Genomic DNA, 21,477 nt, shown 5'->3' with positions numbered 1-21,477 from the left:
ACATTAGGGAGGCACTGCAGAAAAAAGACATGATACAATAATTAGAGGCATAAGGAAGATGACGGGAGGCACTTGTCCTCCCTTTCTTGTAAGATACAAGGGCTAGACGATGAAAATGACAGAATTCAAGGTCAGGCATTGTGTGAAGTTAACAAAAGCAGCTGAACTTGTGTAACCATCACAACTGTCTGGAAGGGAAATGAAAACATGTGATGTGAGATTTAGCCAGACCAGAAGGTATTAGTGAAGAGAGTAATGCCAAATAGTGGCAGATTAATTCCCTGCAAGCTCCTTCCTTGTCCCTTCTTTTGAAGGATATGATCCCGGCTCAGCTTGACAAGCCCAAACTTTCTGCCTCATCACAGGGTCAGAGCCAAAGACACCGAGGCAGAGTGGGGGAAATCTGAGCAGGTTTTAGTGAGGCTGCCAAAAGGCAGGTATGAGGCTTCCTTAGGAGAACCTAAGGATTCAGGTCTGTGAATGAAGAACCACAGGTCACCCACCTCAGTGTAATGACTCCTCTCAAATACACCAGACCTCAAACACCAGCAAGGCTGCCATGGCAGCTGGCCAGACAGGGAGAGTTTTCTTCTTCACAAAAAAATGCATTGCCATGACGTTTTTAACCAATTCATCAAGCTTCATTCTTTGAAATGTTTCTGTTGGTGATTTGGTATTAACTCTAAGAGACTCCAAACATTATCCCTCTTGAGGCCAGTTTGCAAGGTAGCAGAAGGATGAATTACAGCAGTCAGTCACCAAAATGCTTCTTAAAAGTCAGAGGCCAACCAAGCACAGGCTTGTTACACTGACGGTGAATGCTGCTCAGTGAGAAATCCAGTCAGCTGTAAAGCCACTTCAACATCTGAGTGTCATCAGCAGAATCCAGTACAAGATAATTCTGGCAGAGGCCTGCAAAATTCTACATCAAGTGCAATCACAATGAATTTTTTGCCCCAGACAATTATACACAGGCACTGCCAAATTATGTTTGCACCTTGTTTTAATAACGTAATCCAGCTCATTTCATATGTAATAAATTCATTAGGCTTTGGGGGTTTGTACAAGATCAAGCAGCACACTTTAACAGAATTCATTTCAATATCTTCTTTTAACAATTAATAATTTCACAGTTCTGTAAACACGCACTGAAGTGCTCTGACTGAGCTCTGGAGGGTTTGGCTCGGTGAGTTCAGACCAGCTTCCACCACCATGTTTCAGAAGGCAGCTTGGTACCCTGCCAGTGAAACACAGCACAGGAGGATCACACTGCCAGCAGGTGATCACAGGCCCTCGTCCTGCCCCATCCACGGCACCTTCTGCCTCCCCATGCACGGGAAAGTCCCACAGCATTGTCACAACTCCAGGTCCTGCAGGTCTCCCCAGCTGGGGCCAATTTTCACTTTAACATTCAGTTTCACTGAGAGTTTGATGGCGTTTTCCATCTCATGTTTCACGATCTGAGCAACCTAGGAGAAAAAATCAGGGCATCAGACACACACAACTTCAGTGCTCTGGGTTTCTGTCAATAGCTGGGGCAGACAGACACCTGGAATGCTATCCTGCATTTATTTGCATTGACTTCCCACCAATGGGAATGCAACCAAACCCTGATAAGTGTTTATGAATGGAGAAACTGTATAAAGCCAGTGACATTTCATGCAGTGCAGAGCTGTGACTGGTTCTGCAGTGTTTAAGACTATTCAAAAAAGGGGCCAAGATTAACTTTCTGTTAAACACTTGAGAGTCCTGAAGAGGCTCATCTTTCACTCAGCTGCATAACTCTTAAGGGTTTCATGGAGTCTGTCCTGAAAACTTCAATGTACTGAAAGCAAGACGCAAAACAAATTTTCCAGAAGCAAAGAGCAGTGGCTCCTCCGTGTTGTGCCAGCTTGAAAAGCACTCTGTGAAACACAAATTATAAAGCTCTGGGAAAGCAGGTCACATTCCATGTGGGTGCTACAAATACTGCCCAGGTTCCTCCTCAGTGTTTAATTAAGGCAACTCCTGCCCTCTAGTAAACAGATGAGGTAACTGTTTTCTGCTCTCCCAAAGTATTCCTAAGAAAAGACTCATTTCAATACACAGTCAGGAGACCAGAAATTATTTCTTTCTGCAGCTGTTTGGATTGCAAGAGACTGGATTTTTTTTTTTCTCCTGACTATAAAAACCTGTCCTGGACAAAGGTATTCCCTTTCCTCCCCCAAGACCTATGCAGAATCCAGCCTGTCCTGGATTCCTTATTTGAATGAATCTTTCAATCCACACCCATCCCATGAACCTTTCCATAGCAGAGTGAAAAGAGGCTTTGAAATCACGGTGATTCCTCAGCTCAGCTAGAAGCCATCCTGGCAGCAGAGCAACTGTTCAAGCTGTCTGACCCTTCCGTGTGTTTTCATAATTTCTTCACAGGTAGCCACCAGAGAAATTCCTCCATAGTTTTTGCCAGGGAATGGAAGAGGGGATTTAAGGAAATCAGAGCACGAGACTTTACAACAGCATGAAGAACTAGGGGAAGATGTGTCTTCCAAAACCCTATGCCCCTACATACTGCATTTCAAAATGATCTTGATAACCTAGAAAAATGCTTTGAAATAGGATGTAATTCAGCACAGATGAATACAGAGTAGAAAGAAGCAGGGTAGAGAATTAGGACAGAAATAATCTACTGTTCAAAAATAGGATGAAAAATAACTGCCTGAGCAGGAAAAAAATGGGGTTATCAGAGATTAAAAAACTGAATAGAGCCTAAGCAAGGCACACTGCTGTGAGAAAACAAGGAAATTAAATTCTGGAACACAGAAAATGTTGCTTGCATGACACACAAATCAATTTTCCACTCTCTTCAAACCACTCCAGCCTTGATCAAGTTCAGGGCCCAGCACATCAAAAGAAACATGAACCACACAGAAGGAGATTCTCTGAGAATGGTCATATGTCCAGCACATGGCACCAGCAAAGAGCATCCGGTTAGGGCTGCTGCACCTACAACCTGGGACAGCAGCTGTGCTGCAGGGGAGACAGGAAAACCTGTTGGTATAAGCAACTGCCCAGCAAAATCTAGCAGAAATATAAAATATAAAAATCTGCCCAGAAATATATCTGAAGGACATCAGAAAAGCTGATAGTAATTGCTCTTGAAGTTGTCAATGAAATAAATAGAATACAATAAATAATAAGCAAATCCATTCACTTGTCTCCAGTTCTCCTGGGAACGCCATGATAAACTGGAGTCAGTATCTAAAGATGTTAAAATCTATACTCAGGGGATTTCAGTCTTCTACAGGAAGAATATTAGGAGCCTTTTTGTCTCAAAAACAGCCTGCCTAGATTAAAGCAGCAGATGTCTGAACAAAGCTGGCAAAATGAGAAAAAGCTCGAGCTGAGATTCAAGACAAAAGTATCAAGCCTTTTGTTTTTATTTACATGAATGTATCTATATCATTAATAAATATACTCACTTATAGTCTTCATATTTTTATTAGTAAATATTTACTAATATATACATGTATGCTCAGGCCAGTCAGCACTGCTGAAAGCTCTGTCAGACTAGGAGTTACTGCTTGCCATCAGGAGATGACCTTTTGTCATTAGCAATGTGCAGAAGTGGAAGAAAAGCACCCCAAAGATAAGAAAGCATGGCCAGGGAGCCTCCCTGTGTTCGTGCTCTGGACTTGGGAAGCACTGAGCTGCCAACATCCAGCTCACACACCTGCCTCTGAGAGCTGGCACACAGACTCCTCTGTGCCCAGGAGGGCCTTCAGAGAGGAAGAGCACACACACAGACACACACAGGCATTAAGGGCTCTTAAAAACCCCAGAGCACATTCCTTGTACCTGCCCCACTGCCAAGCAGCACCACAATGCTTCTACCAGCAAGATGAGGAGGTAGGGAATGAGGAAACGAGTACCAAAAGGATGGAGTCCTCCTTTCCCTGCACAGAGTACAAACCACAGCTGTTAAAATGCATGTTCTGAGTTAGGCATCAGAGCATAAGCAGGGAGGTAAAAATACCTCCAGATGAGGAAACGCTTCCCCCCACACCTGTCAACAACACCAAGCCACTCCACTCAGCAAGTGTCACAGAGAAGTTGCATGAACTCCTGTTACAAGCAACAGAGCACATGCTGAAAATGAACTTCAGCCACGGGGATGGCTTGAATCCAAAAATCCAGAGATCAAGCATGCAAACATGTTTTTTTCATCCAACTGAACTTTGCTTTCACACATCTTTCAGCACCCAGGGAGGGGAGATCCAGGTAAGGGAATGTGAGCTCCTAGAAGGAAGGCTTGTTTGAAATACAGCAGCGCAGTAGAGAGCTGAAAGAAGAACTGCAGGGCTGTACCTGGATGACATCATCCTCTGCAACTTCATAGAGGAGCTCATCGTGCAGCTGGAGGATGAAGAAGCCTCCTCTGATGGGATGTAACATCCCTGCATTTCTCCTCCTTGACAGCCTTCCTGCACAGGTGAAGAGCAGAGTTTGTCAGGCACCATCATAGAAAAGTGTGTTCCTTGTATCAAAAACCTTTGCACATTCCTAATGCTGAGAAAAAGAATGTGAGGACCTTGAAAATTAAAAAGCCCATGCCTACAGACAAAACCACAAATCATGGCTATTCTATCAATATTTGTACAGCTACTGAGGGAAAAAATGTTAATGAAAAGTATTTTAGATATACACATTTCAGCCTTACATTATAAAGATATGAATCAGAACAGAAACAAGAGACAGTTGTGTCTCCTGAACCATCTGTTTCAAAAGTAAATTTTAGACAAAATCATGCAAAGTTTAATCAGAAGCTGGTTTACAACATTCTCTCTGGCAATGAATTAGGATTCTGCTTTTCTTCCAGAAACATTTTAATGCCTAGCTTAAGAAAGCAGTCAGCCTCCTGCAAAATGCAGTTTCTGAAACTGCAGCTCCTGAGTAGAACTGAGGAAAGAAAAAAAGAGCAATTATTGAACAAGCAGCTGACAAACCCAAGATCCTGGTGGTCCTCCCCTGACAAAAAATAAAACAAACCTTTCCATGGTAAAAGCTGTTGGTGTTTTAAAATAAACAAACACAACCTCACACACAGAGACTCAAAAGTTATTTATTTGTCAGGTTAGCTAACAGGAGGACTTCAGTTCACAGAAAGGGTTTCAAGCCATCATCAGTTCCTCACACAAGCCTCACACTGAAGCAGCAATGTTGAAGCAGCCACATGATGCAGGATGCTCCTCTGATGGCACAGGCATTTCTAACTTGCTGAAAAATAATTCCTTTCAGTTTTAAACACTCCATTTCGATCTATCAGAGCAAGGGAAAACTCTCACAAATGCATCTATTCACTCCCCTGCAATTACACTGGCCAAGGGTCAGTAGCTTCATCTCCTAGGAGGGGTGGGAAGCCCTGCCAAGCACATGTCTTCTACTCAGAGCTGACCTCTGAATCTGGTCTCTCCAAAATAAACGGACACATTTTTAGAGGTTTGGCAATTAATTATTTAGTTTCCAAATCACACTCTTAATATTAAGACAGCTTAATGTTTTAATTGAAGCGTAAGAACTATCAAAGAGATCTAGCTCTCCATTTCTTAAGCAGTCTTTCTAAAATACACCTGATGAACAAATTTCTATCTACATTAAGCTAAAAAAAGTCTTTGTGGCATTCCTCTGGGAATGAGCACCCCAGCACAGCTTTGCTATCTGCAGCCAGAAAAAACTCATGCTGATAAGTGCTTCATATAATACTCTTGTGAAGTCTCTGTACATCAAATTCCAGTCAACAAATTCCAGACTTAAGTCTAACCAAAAAAAGTATTTTTGGAACCAGAAGTCATCCCACTCAATTTTTTCCCTGCCTGTGAGGCCAGTTCCTCCTTCCCACTTCTGAACAATTCTGGGGTGGCACCACAGACAACATCACACATGAACTCTCACTGCCAACCTTTGCAAGATCTGCTCTGAGGTAATTGGAGTCTGTTCTGGTCACATTTGCTTTAGTTTGTTGAGCAGACATTCTTCCTCCTTCCTGGTGACTTTTTTGCTCCTTAAAGACTTACAGACTTACCACTTTCAGGAAATAAAACTTCTCCAAACTCTAGGCCCAAAAGGCACTAGCTTTTTTCCAGACTTTTTTTTTTTTTTTTTTTTTTAATTAACATTAGTAACACTGAAAATCTTGCTCCAATGTGCAAAGAAGAGGCAACCATACCGGTTTTATCTCTCAGGAGGGAGCTCTCCAGATGTCCATGGGACTTGATCACAGAGGAGAAAGCTTCCAGGCGTCTCTGAATATTCACAGTGGCTGTTTTGACAATATCTGCAGCAGATCCCTGAACAGTTGTATTCACAGCCTGGCGCTCTGCCTGAACAGAGATAGTTGTTCTCAAAACTCACCCCCAAAAAATCAAATCCAACATGTCACATGTACTCAATTAAAAATAATTAGTACATGGCCAAATATATACAAAGTAAAAAATTCCAAATAAAGTTTGTTCTATCCGCCTGAAAGACACATTAAAGACTAACTTCAGACACAGAATTTCTACAGGCACCTGAGAAAATTCCACAAATTTAAAATTAATGAGTATCAAGAGTAATAACCTGCAAGAGTCACAATCCACAGGGAGAAACATATGCCCATGGTAACAGCTTCAATGGGAGAGGAAAAGCCTCAGTTAATCCAAGCACCACAAGACATTTCTGACTATCTTCAAAGCCATAAGGGATAGACAACTGAAGGCAAGAAACTGGACTTCCTGGACTAAAAATCTGGTCTGCCACACTAAATCCTGACTGCCAGAGCATTACACACCAGACCATCATTTTTTTCAACACAAGCAACTTCTCTACTAATCCCCTCCTCAGACAACAAAACTGTATTCAAAGTTTCTTCTTTCTTTGTTTAGAGCTGAAACATGTGCAAAGAATTATGAGGATGCTGAAATGAAAGTAAAGATCATTCATTAACTGATCTTTAATATAATTTTATAGACTAAATCTAATTTGAACATCTACAAAGCTTCCTGCTGAAGCATTTTTCAGATCAAATTGTCCATTATATTCAAAAGTTTTCTGAAAGCCTCCTTGTTTCCCTGTCAACTATTTGGAGTACAAACTCCCCCACTTCCTCCCTCTTCTACTTTGGTCTTTAATTCCACACAACCTGATCCAGCTTCTTACTGAGAAGTAAAATGCTTCCTCCCCACAGAAACACCTCCCTAGAGAGTCAATTTACTCTTACTGAAGTAGAGTCTATGGCAAAAGTGTCCAAAATGACCTGGAAAAAAAAGATATGCTAGTGCAAAGGTGTACACTGAGTAAACAATTTATCTAAGAAGTTAAAGCAATTTTTCTTCCAGGGAAAATAAGACAAGGAAAAAACACCCAAAAATATAGGTCTTTAATGCCCTTTCTTGTTTGAGTGCTGACAGCATGTAACATACAGAGACTGCTGAGTGGGAGCAACTCAGCCTGAAGAGCTGAAGTGTACTCCCTATGTGGAGGCTTTTTAAAATCATGTCCATTGATTTCAATAAATTACTCACTTCAGCTCTAAAGTGGGAGTTCTGAAGTGAGGTTAGAACAGTGATGACAGCTGCACACCTAGTCACAGAAGACTTACGTCAAACAGGCCATGACAAAAACTCTGTTATTGAGAGAATGACTGAGGGAACAATGAGCTAAGCAAGAAGTGGAAGGTCATGACTAAGAAGGCTCACAAACCTTGTAAAACTGCAGACATGGCTACGCAAAGAAATCTGGTATTTTAAAAATAAAACTAAAAAAACCCCCCAAAAACCTTAAAGGCACAGCACTCAACATACATGAGCTTTACTGTAGGGATTTGGATCTTTGATAGCTGGCAGGTATCGCCGTCTCCCCAGGATGGTCTGCACAAACCCATCACTTCTGCAGCTCCGCACTGTCTCCCTCAAGAATTTCTGAACCCCTGTGAAAGGAGAGAGAAAGTTTTCTGTAAAACAGCTGATGTTCTGTACTGACTTCTCAGTGGGGTCACTGAAAGCAGTCTGGGGCAGCCAAGCAGCACAGAGGAAATCCTTTAAATTTCCCAGACCCCATCAGTGGACAAAGGCACATGGTCACTCATTCAGCTCTGCTGTAAAACATACTAAGACTTCTGAGGTGGAAGAGAGTGCACAGTATCAGGATATCTGGCTGTGCACAAGGAGGTGGGAAGTCCATCCTGCACAGTGCCCAGGCACAGAGGGTCATATGTGTATTATTGATAATGGAGAGGTCACAACCTGGACCAGCACCAGAAAGAAAAGTAGTAGGGAGGGTGTAAATTGAAAGCAGAAGCCAGAGTCCTTGATGCCTCAGGCTGCCTGACTTCAGGCTGTGTCCCTTCAGATTCTAGGATGAAAGAAAATCGCCCACCTGCACTTGGCAAGGGAAGGAGAAAATACACCAAGAGTGTTAAAAAGAAACTTAGGTCAAAGAAAGGTGAGACAGGGAAGAGTGAACTTGCACTGCAAGTTCAGGTAACAACTGTACTAAAGTGCGAAAAGTTAACTTCAGACAGTTTCTTTCAGTGTTTACAAAATATAAAATGGAAAAGGAGCCATTCAAAATCAAGACTGACAGCATAAGTCAATTCATTAGGTATGTTATTTAGCAGTCGGCCTGAGAACACATAGCAAGTGAACATGCATGAGAAGTGGAGTTACAATATAAGGCGCGCTGCAGTTTGTATGCACACACATGTACTGAGAGAGAGGAGGCAGGAAGTCATTCCTAATGGTCACAAAGGAGAGACTATTCAGAAATTAATGGAGACTAAACAGAATCTTAGCAGAAAACTGTTTCTCTGCATCTGTCTCCTAAAGAAACCAACCCTAAATCTAAAGAACATAATTCTCCAGCTCATTTTCAAGTCCTTTGATTAGAGCTAGCTGACTCTTGTCCCATTTGCCCTCCATTGTTTTTCTGATTGCAGCTCTATTCTCTCTATAGCTTTCCTAAAAATTAACATGCTTCTTAGAAACGCAACCATGTCTTCTTACAAAACATGAAAGAGCTAGCTACTCTGAGCAGCTGGATAAAAATTAAAGGATAATACGTAAAGCAGAAGACAAAAAAGTGTGAAACTCCATGGAAGCAGAAGACAAAAGCAGAAGAAAGAAATTGTTATATTTAAAAATTATAAGAAGCTTGGTCTAAAGTTGACACAGCATATCATTTGAAGCTGTGTGTTTTAATCAGGAAAAGCATGTTTCCCATTCAGAAACTTAAGAGCTTTAAAAATGTCTCGTCAGGGCTTATTAATTAATTAAAATAATAAAAAAAATATTGTAATAAATGAAGAACAAAGTCTTAAAGGTGAATAAAACCAGAGAGTAGAGTAAAACATTACAGAATATCAAACTGCTGCATTCATGCACTGGATATCTTCAAAATGAAAAGCATTTTCAAGAGATACAAGTAGTAGGTTGAAACAAATTTAGGATTTGAAGAGACGTGGAGAGAAGGGATTGAAAACAACAACCACCATCACCACCCAGTTCCCAAACAGCCATATCCAAACCTGTGTATCTTGATTTGAAGGATTCAATATAATTGGCAGCTTCATTTTCATCAATCCCCATCTGCTCGCCTAAAGATTTTGCTCCTATTCCATAGATGATTCCATAGCAAATCTGCCAGAGGAAAGGGTGAAGAATCAGAACCATTTGGTCAGCCATGCAGAGAAAGCAGAGCCAAAACAAAATGTGATTCACCGGAAGACAAGTGTATGGAATCAAGGGCAAGTGTTCAAGAAGAGAGACCCCCTCTGAGCCCAAGCCATTCACACTGCTTTTCTCCACCCTCATCCCCCAAAGCCCCGACAGCTCCAGTTGCAATGCACTGAGAGTGGGAGGACAGACAAAGCAACTACTGAACAATCATGGCCAAACTCAAACAGAAAAACATACTACAATGTATTGAACACTGAACCTTCCTGCCCAAAAAGCTGCTATTGAATTTTTTTCCTGAAATTACCTGCTTAGCTTGCTGCCTGGTCCTGTCCCCAACAGCTTGGGGATCAATCATTTTCCATTCTGCTGCAATGCTCTTAAAGACATCAGAACCACTGTTCAAGGCTTGAATGAGATGACAGTCGCAAGACAAATGAGCAAGGATCCTCAGTTCCAGCTGAGAGTAATCAGCAGCCAAGATTAAGCCACCTGAAGTCAAGAAGTTATCAGAAAGCATTATTTCATCAATTACTCCAATATTCCATCCAACTTGCTAGCAAGAACAACTGAACCCGTCCTTTATCTCCCTGCTCTGAGAGTTTTTCACAGCAATTTCTATTAAGACAAATTCTTGCCTGTTTCCCCAATGCTCAGGCCTGCCTGCTTTACTTCTAGTCACATCTAGCATCCATCAAAACCATACAAACAAGTATCTGTCCAGGTGTCTGAGACTGAGCAGGCAATGTGAGAACTGACTTTTGGATAGAAAGAACACTAGGTAGAGTGCAACTTGTGTATTAAGAGCTGCCTTAGCTACATCTTTAAAAAACAGGTCACTTTCATTCTTAAAAAGAAAATGAAAGTGTGAACATGTGAATGATATCATGTGAATACTCTGCCCAACTGAAACTCTCTCTTTTTCAGTCATGTCAATAATTTTGAAGGCATGCTAACTACTGCACTAGTTTTCCAAGTAGGCTGCTGAGACACATATTTACTGTTACCAGTTCTTAAACTTTCATTATATCTAGGATTTTTTGCTAACCATATTCTTAACAATTCCAGGGCAGGACCTGGGCATTACCTGGGAAAGGAACAAAAGCATGCCTCATGCTAACAGAAAATGGTATTCCTCTTTCTTCTGATCTGTCTGCAGCTTGAACCTTTAGCCCATTAGGCAAAATACTGGAACGCTTTCTGCATCTGTGGAGAAAAAAAAAATTACTGCCCTTCACCAGTTTCTAAAATACTAAGACATGCATGATCATTTTTACCACAACAAATCAGTGAAAACAAGTGAGACACTGGCCTCTAATCCATTTTTCTGGACAATCCATACCCAAACTTGACCATGGAGGAACTGGACAGAAACCACATAAACACCTGAAAGGGATTTGTTGATTCTGAAAGGATTTTGGGATAAATCTTCCTAGTACCTTCAGGATTCAGTTCAGAAATTGGATAATTCCACTCTAAAACAGGTAACATGAATGGCCCCAGATCTGTGATGAGTTTATTCCAGAAAGAGTCACAGGAATCCTAAAAATTCAACACTCCACCTTGAGTGCCACATCTCTCAATAGCATTCTCCTCTGCAGAATGCATACACCAACCCAGAGACAGAAGAATCCCTGCCAAGACCCCCCTCATTACTGCACATGCACCCACATTCACAAGCCTGTAAAACAGAGCAGAAGTTGCAGAAGAGGTGCTTGTAACACGCTGCAGGTTTCCTCCCTAAGCACCAAGGGGAAACTTGCCCCAAAGCTGCTCAATTTTCTTTTCTGAGAGGCCAAAAGTTTAGTGTCACCCACATGCTCTGCATCCTCTCAGAGCTTGCTTAGGTCTCCTGTCCCACTAACTCATTTGTAGCTGCAGATGGAATTGTATCCATGAGCACATCCACTGAACAGTGCACAGCTCTGACACCATTCACATCACACTCTCCCATCAGCACCAGTCTACCAGACAGTCCAATGGGCTCTCCACTGGAAGGCAAAAAACCTTTGTAAGTCCTTGATGTCTGGATCAGGGATCTGAGAAAATTCTTTGTCAAAATGAAAAGGCATCTCTGAGATCAAGACTAGTTTCAGCAGAGCACAGAAAAAACATCATCCTCTCCCTTGTGCACTTCCTTTTCTTCTCAAATATTGGCTTTTCAGGAATGGTAGGGATCAATGAGATGAAAGCACAAAAATCACAGAAATAAAATTTCAAAAGAAATAAAGGTGAGGGACAATTGCATGTCTGGCTACAGCAGAAAATCACACTGTTCAGCATAGGTTCTCAGTTTAGTTAAATATGTAAGGGCTTTATACCATTACCTATTTTAGCTACAGTCATTTGTTCAGAAGCTTCTTACAGCAGGAGGAAAGAGTAGCAATAGTAGTTAGTAAGATAATAGACAGTTTGGACCAAAGTCTGGAAGTCTGATCAGACTTGGCTGGATGGCAATTTCTTTTGTGCCAGCAGGTATTTCTGTGCCTTTAGGATTGCCCATCTTCCTAACACAGTGGCTGCTTAACTAAGGAATGTAGGAAAATGTAGGAAAAGTCAGCCTGAGAAACAGACCTCCCAAAGTCTGGGAGGCACTCCAGGCCTTTGATGGGGTCTTCTCTACAGGGAAGACTTCCAAGAAACCAGCACACTCCTCAGCCATCCTGAAAAGCTGCTGCAAGCCTGAGCACTGCCACAGCTTTATCTCAGAATGACATTCCTGCCTCCATGGCTATGCCTGGTTCTCCTGGGGAGAGATGGACAAGATCCTTCTACTCCTGAGTTCTCATTACTTTCCCAAGGCACAAAGGTGTTAAACACATGGTGGCAGGAAGCTCCAGATAGAAGAACCAAAAGCCTTCTGAAATTTTTCACATCTTGCTGCAGGGAAAAAGCTTAGAAAAGTCACTCAGGTGACACAACTAGGACAAGAACCTGAACGGAAAGAGAAACTGAAAGGGCAGAAAAGCACCACCAAGTAGGAAGCCACAAAGCTCACAAGGTAGATGCTAAAACATTGACCTTGGGGTTTCACTAGACCTCCACACATCTGTTTAGGCACTGGCACATAATGCTGCCAAAGTAGAGTTGTAGAATCATAGAAAACAGGGCAATTGGTTAAGAGAAACTAAATGTAGAAATCTTTTTCTTCTACCTGGTAGTTTCTGTAGGTCACTATCACAAATAAAATTATTAACAAAGAATGAAATGCATGTTCACCCCTGTTCCCTTACAAAGGGAGCTACACAGCATTAAACAAATTAATTTCTTTCTGCTTCTTCCACAATATTCTATCCTCTCTCAGAGTAGTTCTTAAGTCAAACCAGATCCTAACTTCAGTTTAGTTATTTTCACACTCAAGCTTTCCCTCCAACAAATGGGAATATAGCACTAATCTCACTGAAGGGTTTCACAAAGAACATCAAAAAGAAAGCAAATAGCTACATGAAACCACATGCTGTTAGTATTATTATGTCTTTCATGTATCACTGATTTTTAGGTACTTATTCCTCTGTAAGAAAAACACTGCATAACAAGTCACACTGACATGACAGCAGCCACAGCTGAAGTCAGAAAAGAGAAATTTGACAACGCAACCACATTAAGATTAGACAGAAGCTTTGTCAAGATCCTCCTACCTGCCCCTCAAAGCAGCAGGAGAATTAACATTTCCATGGGTTTGGGAGGGTGGGCTTTCTTCAACCACAGTTGGCATTTCAATCTCGAAATCTCTTGGCACATTCTGGATATTTGGCTCTGTGAAGGTTACTCGACCTGAAAGGAAGACAGGGCAGAGCTAAGGAAGGCTCCAAAAGGAGTCTCTCTAACTCAATACAGCTGCACACACTGCATCTCCAAAATACAACAGGCAGGAGAGCAAGAGGACACAACCACTGAAAAAGTTTTAAAAAAGGAAAAGTAATTTGTATTTAATGGGCTTGTGATGGTTCCCCATTTCTGTACCACTAATAAGAAACTCCCAAATCCAGAACCTGTTCTGGAGTCAGGGATTTAGATGGCAATATGTGCAAGAAATGAATAATACTGCTCAGTAAACACAAAAGCTATTTTAAACACATCTGGTTTTTAAGGCAGATATATGTCAAATAGATATACCAGTATCTTTTGTTGAAGCAGAGCACAGGGTTGATTTCCCATCTTTTCCTCTTAGAAAAGCTGCACACACATACAAAAAGACAAAAAAAGCAGTAAGAACTGAGGCATTTGCCCGCACTTGTTCACCTGTAGCTGTGTGAGTCTGTGAAATTGGATATATCCTTTCCATTCCCAGTGCAGAATTCAATCGCTTTTCCCTCTGTAGTGGAAACACCACTTTAGTAATGGCATTGTTGATCCTCCTCCATTCCAATATCAGCCCTGGCAATGGGTGAAGTGTCTTTAATTTCTCCAAAACATCCTTGTGGGAAGAAAAGGGCACAACTAATCAATGGTCTTTAAAACTTTATTTACAAAGTTTTTGCAGCTCTGCAGGAAAAAGTGACTCCTTCACCCACAGTGAGCTTCCAGTGTCACTACCTTAAAATTAAATTGATTTTATTTATACTCTCCACTTATACCACCTGCACCTGGGTAATCAAAGCACCACCTGACATAGCTGCAGTTTTATTACCCAGGAGAAAACAATCACTTCCCTTTGGACTTCTGCACCCTCATGATCGCTCTTAATCTGCACCAACCAATAAACCACCTGAAATGGTGAAATAAAGCATCACTTGCCATAGGTCCCCCATGTTGTCTCCTCTTGTCCAGAGTTAATACTTCTCCATCTTCTTGCATATTTTTCTCCCTGCTCTCTCCTATCTGTACACTAGGAACACCAAATGAAGCCCTTGACCACGCTCCTTGAAAGACAAAGCTGATTACTAGCAATCAAATCCTTTCAGTTAAATCAGAAATATGAAGGGACTAACAAGAATTTCAAAAGACAGTGGCATGCAAACATTTCTCAAAAGAATATTTTATTCTGTGTGCCACAGGCAGCTGCAGCTTCATCTCTCCACATCACAAAAGGAGGAAATCCTCCCTTTGCTTCTTGCTCCCTGCTGTGCCACCACCACTGCATCCAATGTCTTCGCTGCCACTTGAGTTCCAGAAATCAATACCTGTCTTCTGAGTACAGACTACACTGAACAAGGGGGAACTAAGAAAATAACACAGATTAATGAATCCTGAAAACAGGAACATATATATCTGCTAATTTCACTTGTCTGGCAAGAGTACTCATTAGCCTGCAGCAGTTGGTATTAATACAGGTCCACAATATTTATCTACTGTCAAGAATGTCAATAGCCTTCATATTATACAAGCTTCTGATACACTAAATTTGATAAGACATCAGATTAGCCATTCTGAAGACAAATTCTCTGAAGCAAAAAATAGAGATTTGATAGTAGCAGGAAGAGAAAATATTGTATTTAGTCGACATGGTATTTAAGTATCTTTCAAGCTGATGTGGAAAAATTCTTCTGCTATTGGCTTTACAAAATTATTGTGCTATTTTGGTCTTGCACGTGATTTGGGAAATCAGATTCTGCCTGATTTACTCTTATTGAAGCCTGCTATTTATAGGCATGTCCTCACTGCACTCAAGCTTTAGAAGAGTAGGAGTTACTAACTCTGCTAAGAGAGAAGGTAGAACCCAGTTTGAACTTCCAGTGGTAACTGGAGGAGCAAAAGGCAATTAAAATTTACTTTCAGACTAGAAACAGATTTTACTGTACCTTGGTTGTACTGAACTGCTTGCTTAGCTTGACCCTGTTTCCTTTAGCAGTTGCTCTTCTGGTGTAACCCAGGGTTTTCTTGTTCCCTTGGACTTTCACATCTCCATTTTGTGGCAACTTCAGCTCCAGGAACAAGACCTGAAAGAGGCCAGCTTTTTAAATCAGTTTCTGCACACTACTCCCAGGAGAAAACAAAAGCAACTGAGCACTTAAACAGCTTGTTCCAGCCAAAGGATAGTACAAATGCTTCAGGTAATTAAAAAGCTGATTAAAGATCCTGGCTATCAAATTCATTCCTCCTCATTTTAATTAACTACGAAGTGCAATTTAAAATCTCATTTTCTGAACACTCTAAGTTTAAGATCACAGGTATGTTTTTAGAAAAGGTAATTAACTCCATCCAATAAGTGAGGTTATTACTGACAGTCAACTGTAATAAAATGTAATGTTCAGATGACTGAAAGTGGGAAGAACATTGGTGAAAAAAAAGAAGTGTTAGGAGCGAGCAGGCTTCAGAACAATATGAATAGTACAGAAGGAGGTGGTCACAAATACCTTTTAGAGAATAGCTAGAATATTAGTTTTTCTAACAAATTGCCAAAAACCAGAAAATTAGGTATATGCTCATTTGGTGACAGACAGAATACAGCTCTTAATTTTTCACTTTATGTTTCTGTGTAGCATTATACACTACTTAGCAGCTATTGTCTTTGATTTCACAGCTGGCAGAAGGGAACAGAAGGCTTTTCTCCTGCCCATCTATGTAGCACAGAAGTTTTACTGACACAAAACTAGAAGGGTAAAGTTCCATTAACTTATACAAGATACTTTACATGACTCGTAATAAATTTCTACATGAGATAAGGGCTTCCATAGTTCAGAAAATAGCATTTCAGACAAAACTTTACTTCCCCTTTTCCATGAACCTGAGTCAAACTGAAGGAGTTCTAACTTAGACTACTGTTACTGGGCAAGACTTCTACATTTGCAACAAAGAAGGAATATTTCTGTGGAATTTCTTTTACTGATAGCTGCTTCCATATAACGTACAGCCCCTCAGTGAGAAAATAGTATATGGAGAAAAAAAAAAAAGGGGAGAAAACCATGCACGGCAATTTTAATCTATTTCACTTATTCCATGTAATGGATATTAAAAAATATAAGTGAAATTCTTCAGGAATGAAAGTGTTGCTATTTTACACAGAAATCTGTTTCTTAGACCTTAAAAAATAACAGTTCTTAAAAGGTTCTTAAAAGCAGACAATGTTGATTCAAAACTTTTAAAGCAGTTTTTCCTCCTCGTTCATGCCTGTACAAGGGCAAGGGTAATGATGAAACTTTTTCAGCGCATTTCTTCTTAGACTCAAGACTACATGACACCACATCTCGTGTGTGGGACACTGGCATAGCAAAAAAAGCTGCTCCAGTCCTGTACCACTCATCCAAAATACTCCAAAAGCCATTTATTTGGCAGATCATCTCATGCATCCTGAGAGGTCCTATACAAACCACATGCTTATTCTAACTTGTTTTTCATTTCCAAATTATATACTTTCACTTCTACCTTCTTTATCTCTGCTAAAGTTGGCAGAAACCAGAATGATTAGTAACAAGCAGGAGAGACACAGCCTCTTGCAGGCAGCAAGCTCAGAATGAGTGTAAGGATAAATGACCTCCCAGCAGAGATGGGTTTGCATTTTGGATTTTATTCACGCCATCTTCCCATGAAGACTTTTTTTTTTTTTTAATTTCAGCCAAAGCCTCTTGATGATAATTACAGGGAAAGTTCTCCCCCTCCCACGCCACCCCTCATGTACCTCTGCAATGTCATCAGGGCTGGTCAAGGAGAAGCTGTGCCCCGCCAGCTGATACGCCTTGGTCTCAATCTGGCTCAGTTTAGCCTGCATGACCTGTTTCTGGGTTTCATAGGCTGCTGTGCTGAAACCAATGCCATTCAGCTCCAGCAGAGCCAAGCAATAATGGGTGGGCATCTCCACTTTAGAAAACACATCTGCAGTAAGTACAAACGGAAGAAAATCTTTTATAAAATAGATAAACACGTTGGTTAAAAAGAAGAAGAAAAAAAAAAGGAGAATTCTCAGTTTTGGAAATACTGAAATGTTCTGACACACTGAAATCTTTTACTGTAGATTTTATTTAAGTCCTTTTGTTTCTGGAATAAGAAATATTTCATAATAAAAAGTGTTCCAGAACTTCCTATCACAAAAGTATTTAAGAAAGAAGCTTCTGACAATTTTTTTTTTCTAAAAAATACATCTCTCTGTATATCAACATTTTATAAACTGCAGAAATGCTTAATGTAAGGCTTTCTAACTTGATATACTTTAATTCCACCACCCACATATTTTTAAAATGTTCTAAGGTTCAACTGTAACAATCATAAACAATGTGGTAAATTTGCAATAAAATACTTCAGCAGGATTGGACCATAATCCTTGGCTCTGGATATGATTTAGGGGAAACTATCATAGTGACCACCAAGAGGTATATTTTTGGGGTTTTTTTTGATGGCTTGTTTTAAAACAGCATAAGCACTCAGCAATTATTAGTGCAAATATACAGGATCACTCACTGTGGAATCATGAGTTTCATGGACACAATGCATACATGACAAATCATGCCATATGGGCAGCAAGAAAACTCCTTCAGAAAACATTTGAGGATTTTAAGAATTACTTCTGACACGGAAATACAAAAACTTTTGAAAGTGCTCATGAGAAATCATAGACAGACCCCCAAGTCCCTCAGAATGCCCAGGGTACTCACCTGGGAGGTACAAATCTGCTTGATTTAGAGACTTAGAATAGACTCTGCTATAGCCTTAACCACTGGAACTGGTGGAGATTTGGGATATAAAAATTACGTTTTAATTTTTTTTTTCAGAATATATATGCTTCCAAGGGAATTTCCCTCCTTTATTTTAACAAATGAACATTTTGACAGAACATATTTACATAAGAATTTCCAAACCACCTCTCTCCTGCACTAATAATTCAGCCTGTGGCTGCACAGCTGTATTTACCCTCCATCTTTGCCCCCAAGCTGGGTAGGTCTCTTTACCTGTCAGGTTTTCCCTCTTTAATTCCTTGAGGAGTTGCTCCATGACATTGAAGACAAGCACAGACTCTATGGCTGCTCTGTACCGCCCTGACTGGTCTCTGCTGGCACTCAGCCCCAGGCTCTGCACCCCTTGGCCGGTGCCCACTCCTTCCAGCAGGGGCAGCTCACTGGGGAGAAAGTTGGTCACCATGCTGTGAAGGGTATGCTCCTTGGAGCCAGAATCCAGCAGCCAACAGGCAACCTTAAAAAGGGAGATGTCCGTGAGACTTTTTTTTTTTTTACCTTTTAGTCATAATACAATGCAAATATTTAACCAGGGCTTAATTCAAGGTTATAGCAGATATTATTTTTCTTCATTTGGCAGGCAAACTGCAATAATTTGTTACATCATTTCAGTAAAAACCTTCAGGAGGACCTAAGTCACTGAAGAGCTTAATTCTTGAGTTAGAATGAAAAGTTATTTCTTCTAAAAGAAAAGCTATTTCTGTACTTTTGAAAACTTTATCCTCCGTCAAATAAACACATCTTGAAGTGTCTTTTCACTTATTAAAATTTAACTCAAAGGGAATAAATACTAAAATCAGGATCAAAACATGTTTAATCTGAAAAATGACTTTGTAGAGATCAGAACTTGCTATTGATCTAGAATATTAGCCAAGATGAGCTCTCCTATCTTTTGCAGAACAGGACTAATGCCGAGAATTCTGCATGGGATATTTTACTCCTGGTAGAGTTTAAACCCCTCTCTTCAAAGCAATTTATATGTATATTTTAATTTCTGGTGTCAAAACAGGATGAAGCACAGATTTTTACATTGCCTCTGCCATGCAAGCACAAGTGAAAACCCACATGTATATAAAAAGGGTTGGGGAGGGTGTATGTATTGTACCACTAAAATGAACCAACATGAGTATGACTATTACATGGACTATTACATGGAACAGTGAAGGGAAAGATGCTTTTACTGCTCTTCAGTTTCATCCTAGAACTATGTCTTGGTATGAAGAAATCTATGTTTGTCTCCTTGTGTTGAACACCTTAGCTACTTTCCTGCAGAGCTGAATATTGGCATGAAGCTGTTCAGCCCATATGCAAAGCAAGCTTTAAAAATCAACAGGATTTTTTGTGCACCCAGAGCTTTTTGTAACATGGGCAACAAGGTGGATTTACCTCAAGCTAGTGTTTCATGTGAGTTACAGCTGCTAGCCAAACCTTTTGAAATTCCATGTAAACTTTGTTTTGAGAAAATAGGGGTTGAAAAGTGGTCTGTATGCAGAGTGGGTAAATCTCTTGCTTACAAAGTCTTCTGCTCTCAGAATAAATAACCTGACCAGAAGCACTTGTGACATTTCAGTCCCAGACTTCTTACTGCAACAAAACAGAAGTTAAGTCTTGTCCACTGGGACTGGGGAGAGATTTATCTTCATTTCCCCTGCCAAATAAGGTATGAAAGAATAATGTGCTAACCTCTGAAACTCTTTGTTTCTCTTGCAGGTACCATGAACATCCATAGCAAAGCAAAGGTCCTCGAAATACTGTTCTAGATTGCCCACTGAAAGAAAATTTCACTAAACCTCCTGACAGATTCATACTTAAATAACAGAAATACCAGAAGGCACTCCTGCCTTTCCACTGTTGTGCTTAAACTAGCAGTTTCACCCAAGTGACATTTCTTAATCCTGCAAACCTTTGGGTCTTCAAAACTTCCTTCCAAGGAGATGCCACAAGCCATCAGCAGAGTTTTGTAGTGCTGAATGAAGTCATACATGATAAGTGAGTGCTCCTTCTTGGGCTTCTTCTGCAGGTACAGCTGCAGATGGTTCAGTCTCTCTGTCACAGATAGGCTTTGGTCCAAAGGTGGTGGTGCCAAACTCAGACTGATTTCTAAGGAAGGAAATGCAAGCAAAAATCATCTTTTAACCCATTACATGGTAAAAAAGGCAAAAGAAAAATCTTGAAAATCTTTAATTTAAAGCACAAAAGCCACAATTGAACTATGAACAAATAACAATACATCTATAGCACCATTACATGTTTTATCAAACCAGAAAAGGCTCCCAAGAGCAATATGCTGTGTCAGTACTAATAAACAAAGGATAGCCAGGAATCAAACCCTAGTCACGAGGTCACTTAGCACAGACTGGGCTATGTTCAGCATTTGAGCACTAGATTTGTCCCAGAGAGCAAAAATTGGAAGAGATTGAAAGGGAAAAGCAAGTTAGATAAAGAGAACTTGGGAGTTAGCAAATGTTTTAGCCATATGCATGCTTAGAGTCCAGTGTCTGAGCCAATTGCCTGCCCTTATTATACAGTACTATAGATGTATCCACAGAAACCTGTTCAAGAGTGTTCAACACCTAAGGCTGCTACGTGACTCCACTACACAATGGAGCTGGGGTTGGGACAATCACTTCCAGCACTTCCAAGAACCTTATCTGCTGAAGGAGTTTTTGAGATGCAGCAGAGCCTGTCTGCTCACTTACCAGCCTGGTCTTGGATCTGCTGCAAAGAGATATAGTAGGCATCTTTTCCACCCCAACACACTGCCAGTCCAACTACCAAGATGTCTTCACATCCTTGGACAGGAAATCCGTCATCTTTAACTTGCATCCACTGAGGAGAACTCACTAAAGAAATAATTTTAAGTTACTATTATCAAGTGGCATTCATAAATACAGAAGAGTTGGGATCCTGAACATGCAAATACATACAGCTGAGCCTAAAATTTAATATTATCATGTCTCAGTAAAGCAAAGGAGATGAGTGTTAGTACAGGATGGAGGGTTGGTGTCAAGCATTTCCTTGATAGGCCTTTGGTGATAGTAATGAAGTTTTAGCAGCTTGTTGGTATGTGAGAGCATCTGAATATTCTTCTGTGACTGCCTCTGAACCAAGGTTACATATTTTCAAATATTTTCAAAATACAAACTTGGTTTAATATAAGCATGTGTGAAATTCAGATCAGT

The 21,477-nt window shown here is 40.5% G+C and overlaps 1 protein-coding gene across 1 annotated transcript in view; it reads right to left on the bottom strand.

Annotated features, from left to right (window-relative positions):
• Positions 1-1,025: 1,025 nt before the first annotated feature.
• Positions 1,026-21,477, bottom strand: part of POLQ (DNA polymerase theta) — a 48,258-nt gene continuing 27,806 nt past the window's right edge. Inside the window, exons 16-29 of the mRNA XM_014253283.2 lie at positions 20,995-21,138; positions 20,199-20,395; positions 18,512-18,752; positions 17,248-17,441; positions 15,431-15,568; positions 13,932-14,106; positions 13,328-13,463; positions 10,777-10,895; positions 9,997-10,181; positions 9,542-9,653; positions 7,821-7,945; positions 6,206-6,359; positions 4,348-4,463; positions 1,026-1,469 (exon numbers count right to left, since the gene is read on the bottom strand). Of these exons, the coding sequence (XP_014108758.2) occupies positions 1,356-1,469; positions 4,348-4,463; positions 6,206-6,359; positions 7,821-7,945; positions 9,542-9,653; positions 9,997-10,181; positions 10,777-10,895; positions 13,328-13,463; positions 13,932-14,106; positions 15,431-15,568; positions 17,248-17,441; positions 18,512-18,752; positions 20,199-20,395; positions 20,995-21,138 (2,150 nt within the window). The 3' untranslated portion in view covers positions 1,026-1,355. The remainder of the gene's footprint in view (positions 1,470-4,347; positions 4,464-6,205; positions 6,360-7,820; positions 7,946-9,541; positions 9,654-9,996; positions 10,182-10,776; positions 10,896-13,327; positions 13,464-13,931; positions 14,107-15,430; positions 15,569-17,247; positions 17,442-18,511; positions 18,753-20,198; positions 20,396-20,994; positions 21,139-21,477) is intronic.

Source organism: Pseudopodoces humilis, chromosome 2 (assembly GCF_049639895.1).
Source record: "Pseudopodoces humilis isolate 2021_Gansu_Grassland_sample_001 chromosome 2, ASM4963989v1, whole genome shotgun sequence".
NCBI classification, from domain to species: Eukaryota; Metazoa; Chordata; class Aves; order Passeriformes; family Paridae; genus Pseudopodoces; species Pseudopodoces humilis.
This window is presented reverse-complemented; position numbering and strand designations above follow the sequence as displayed.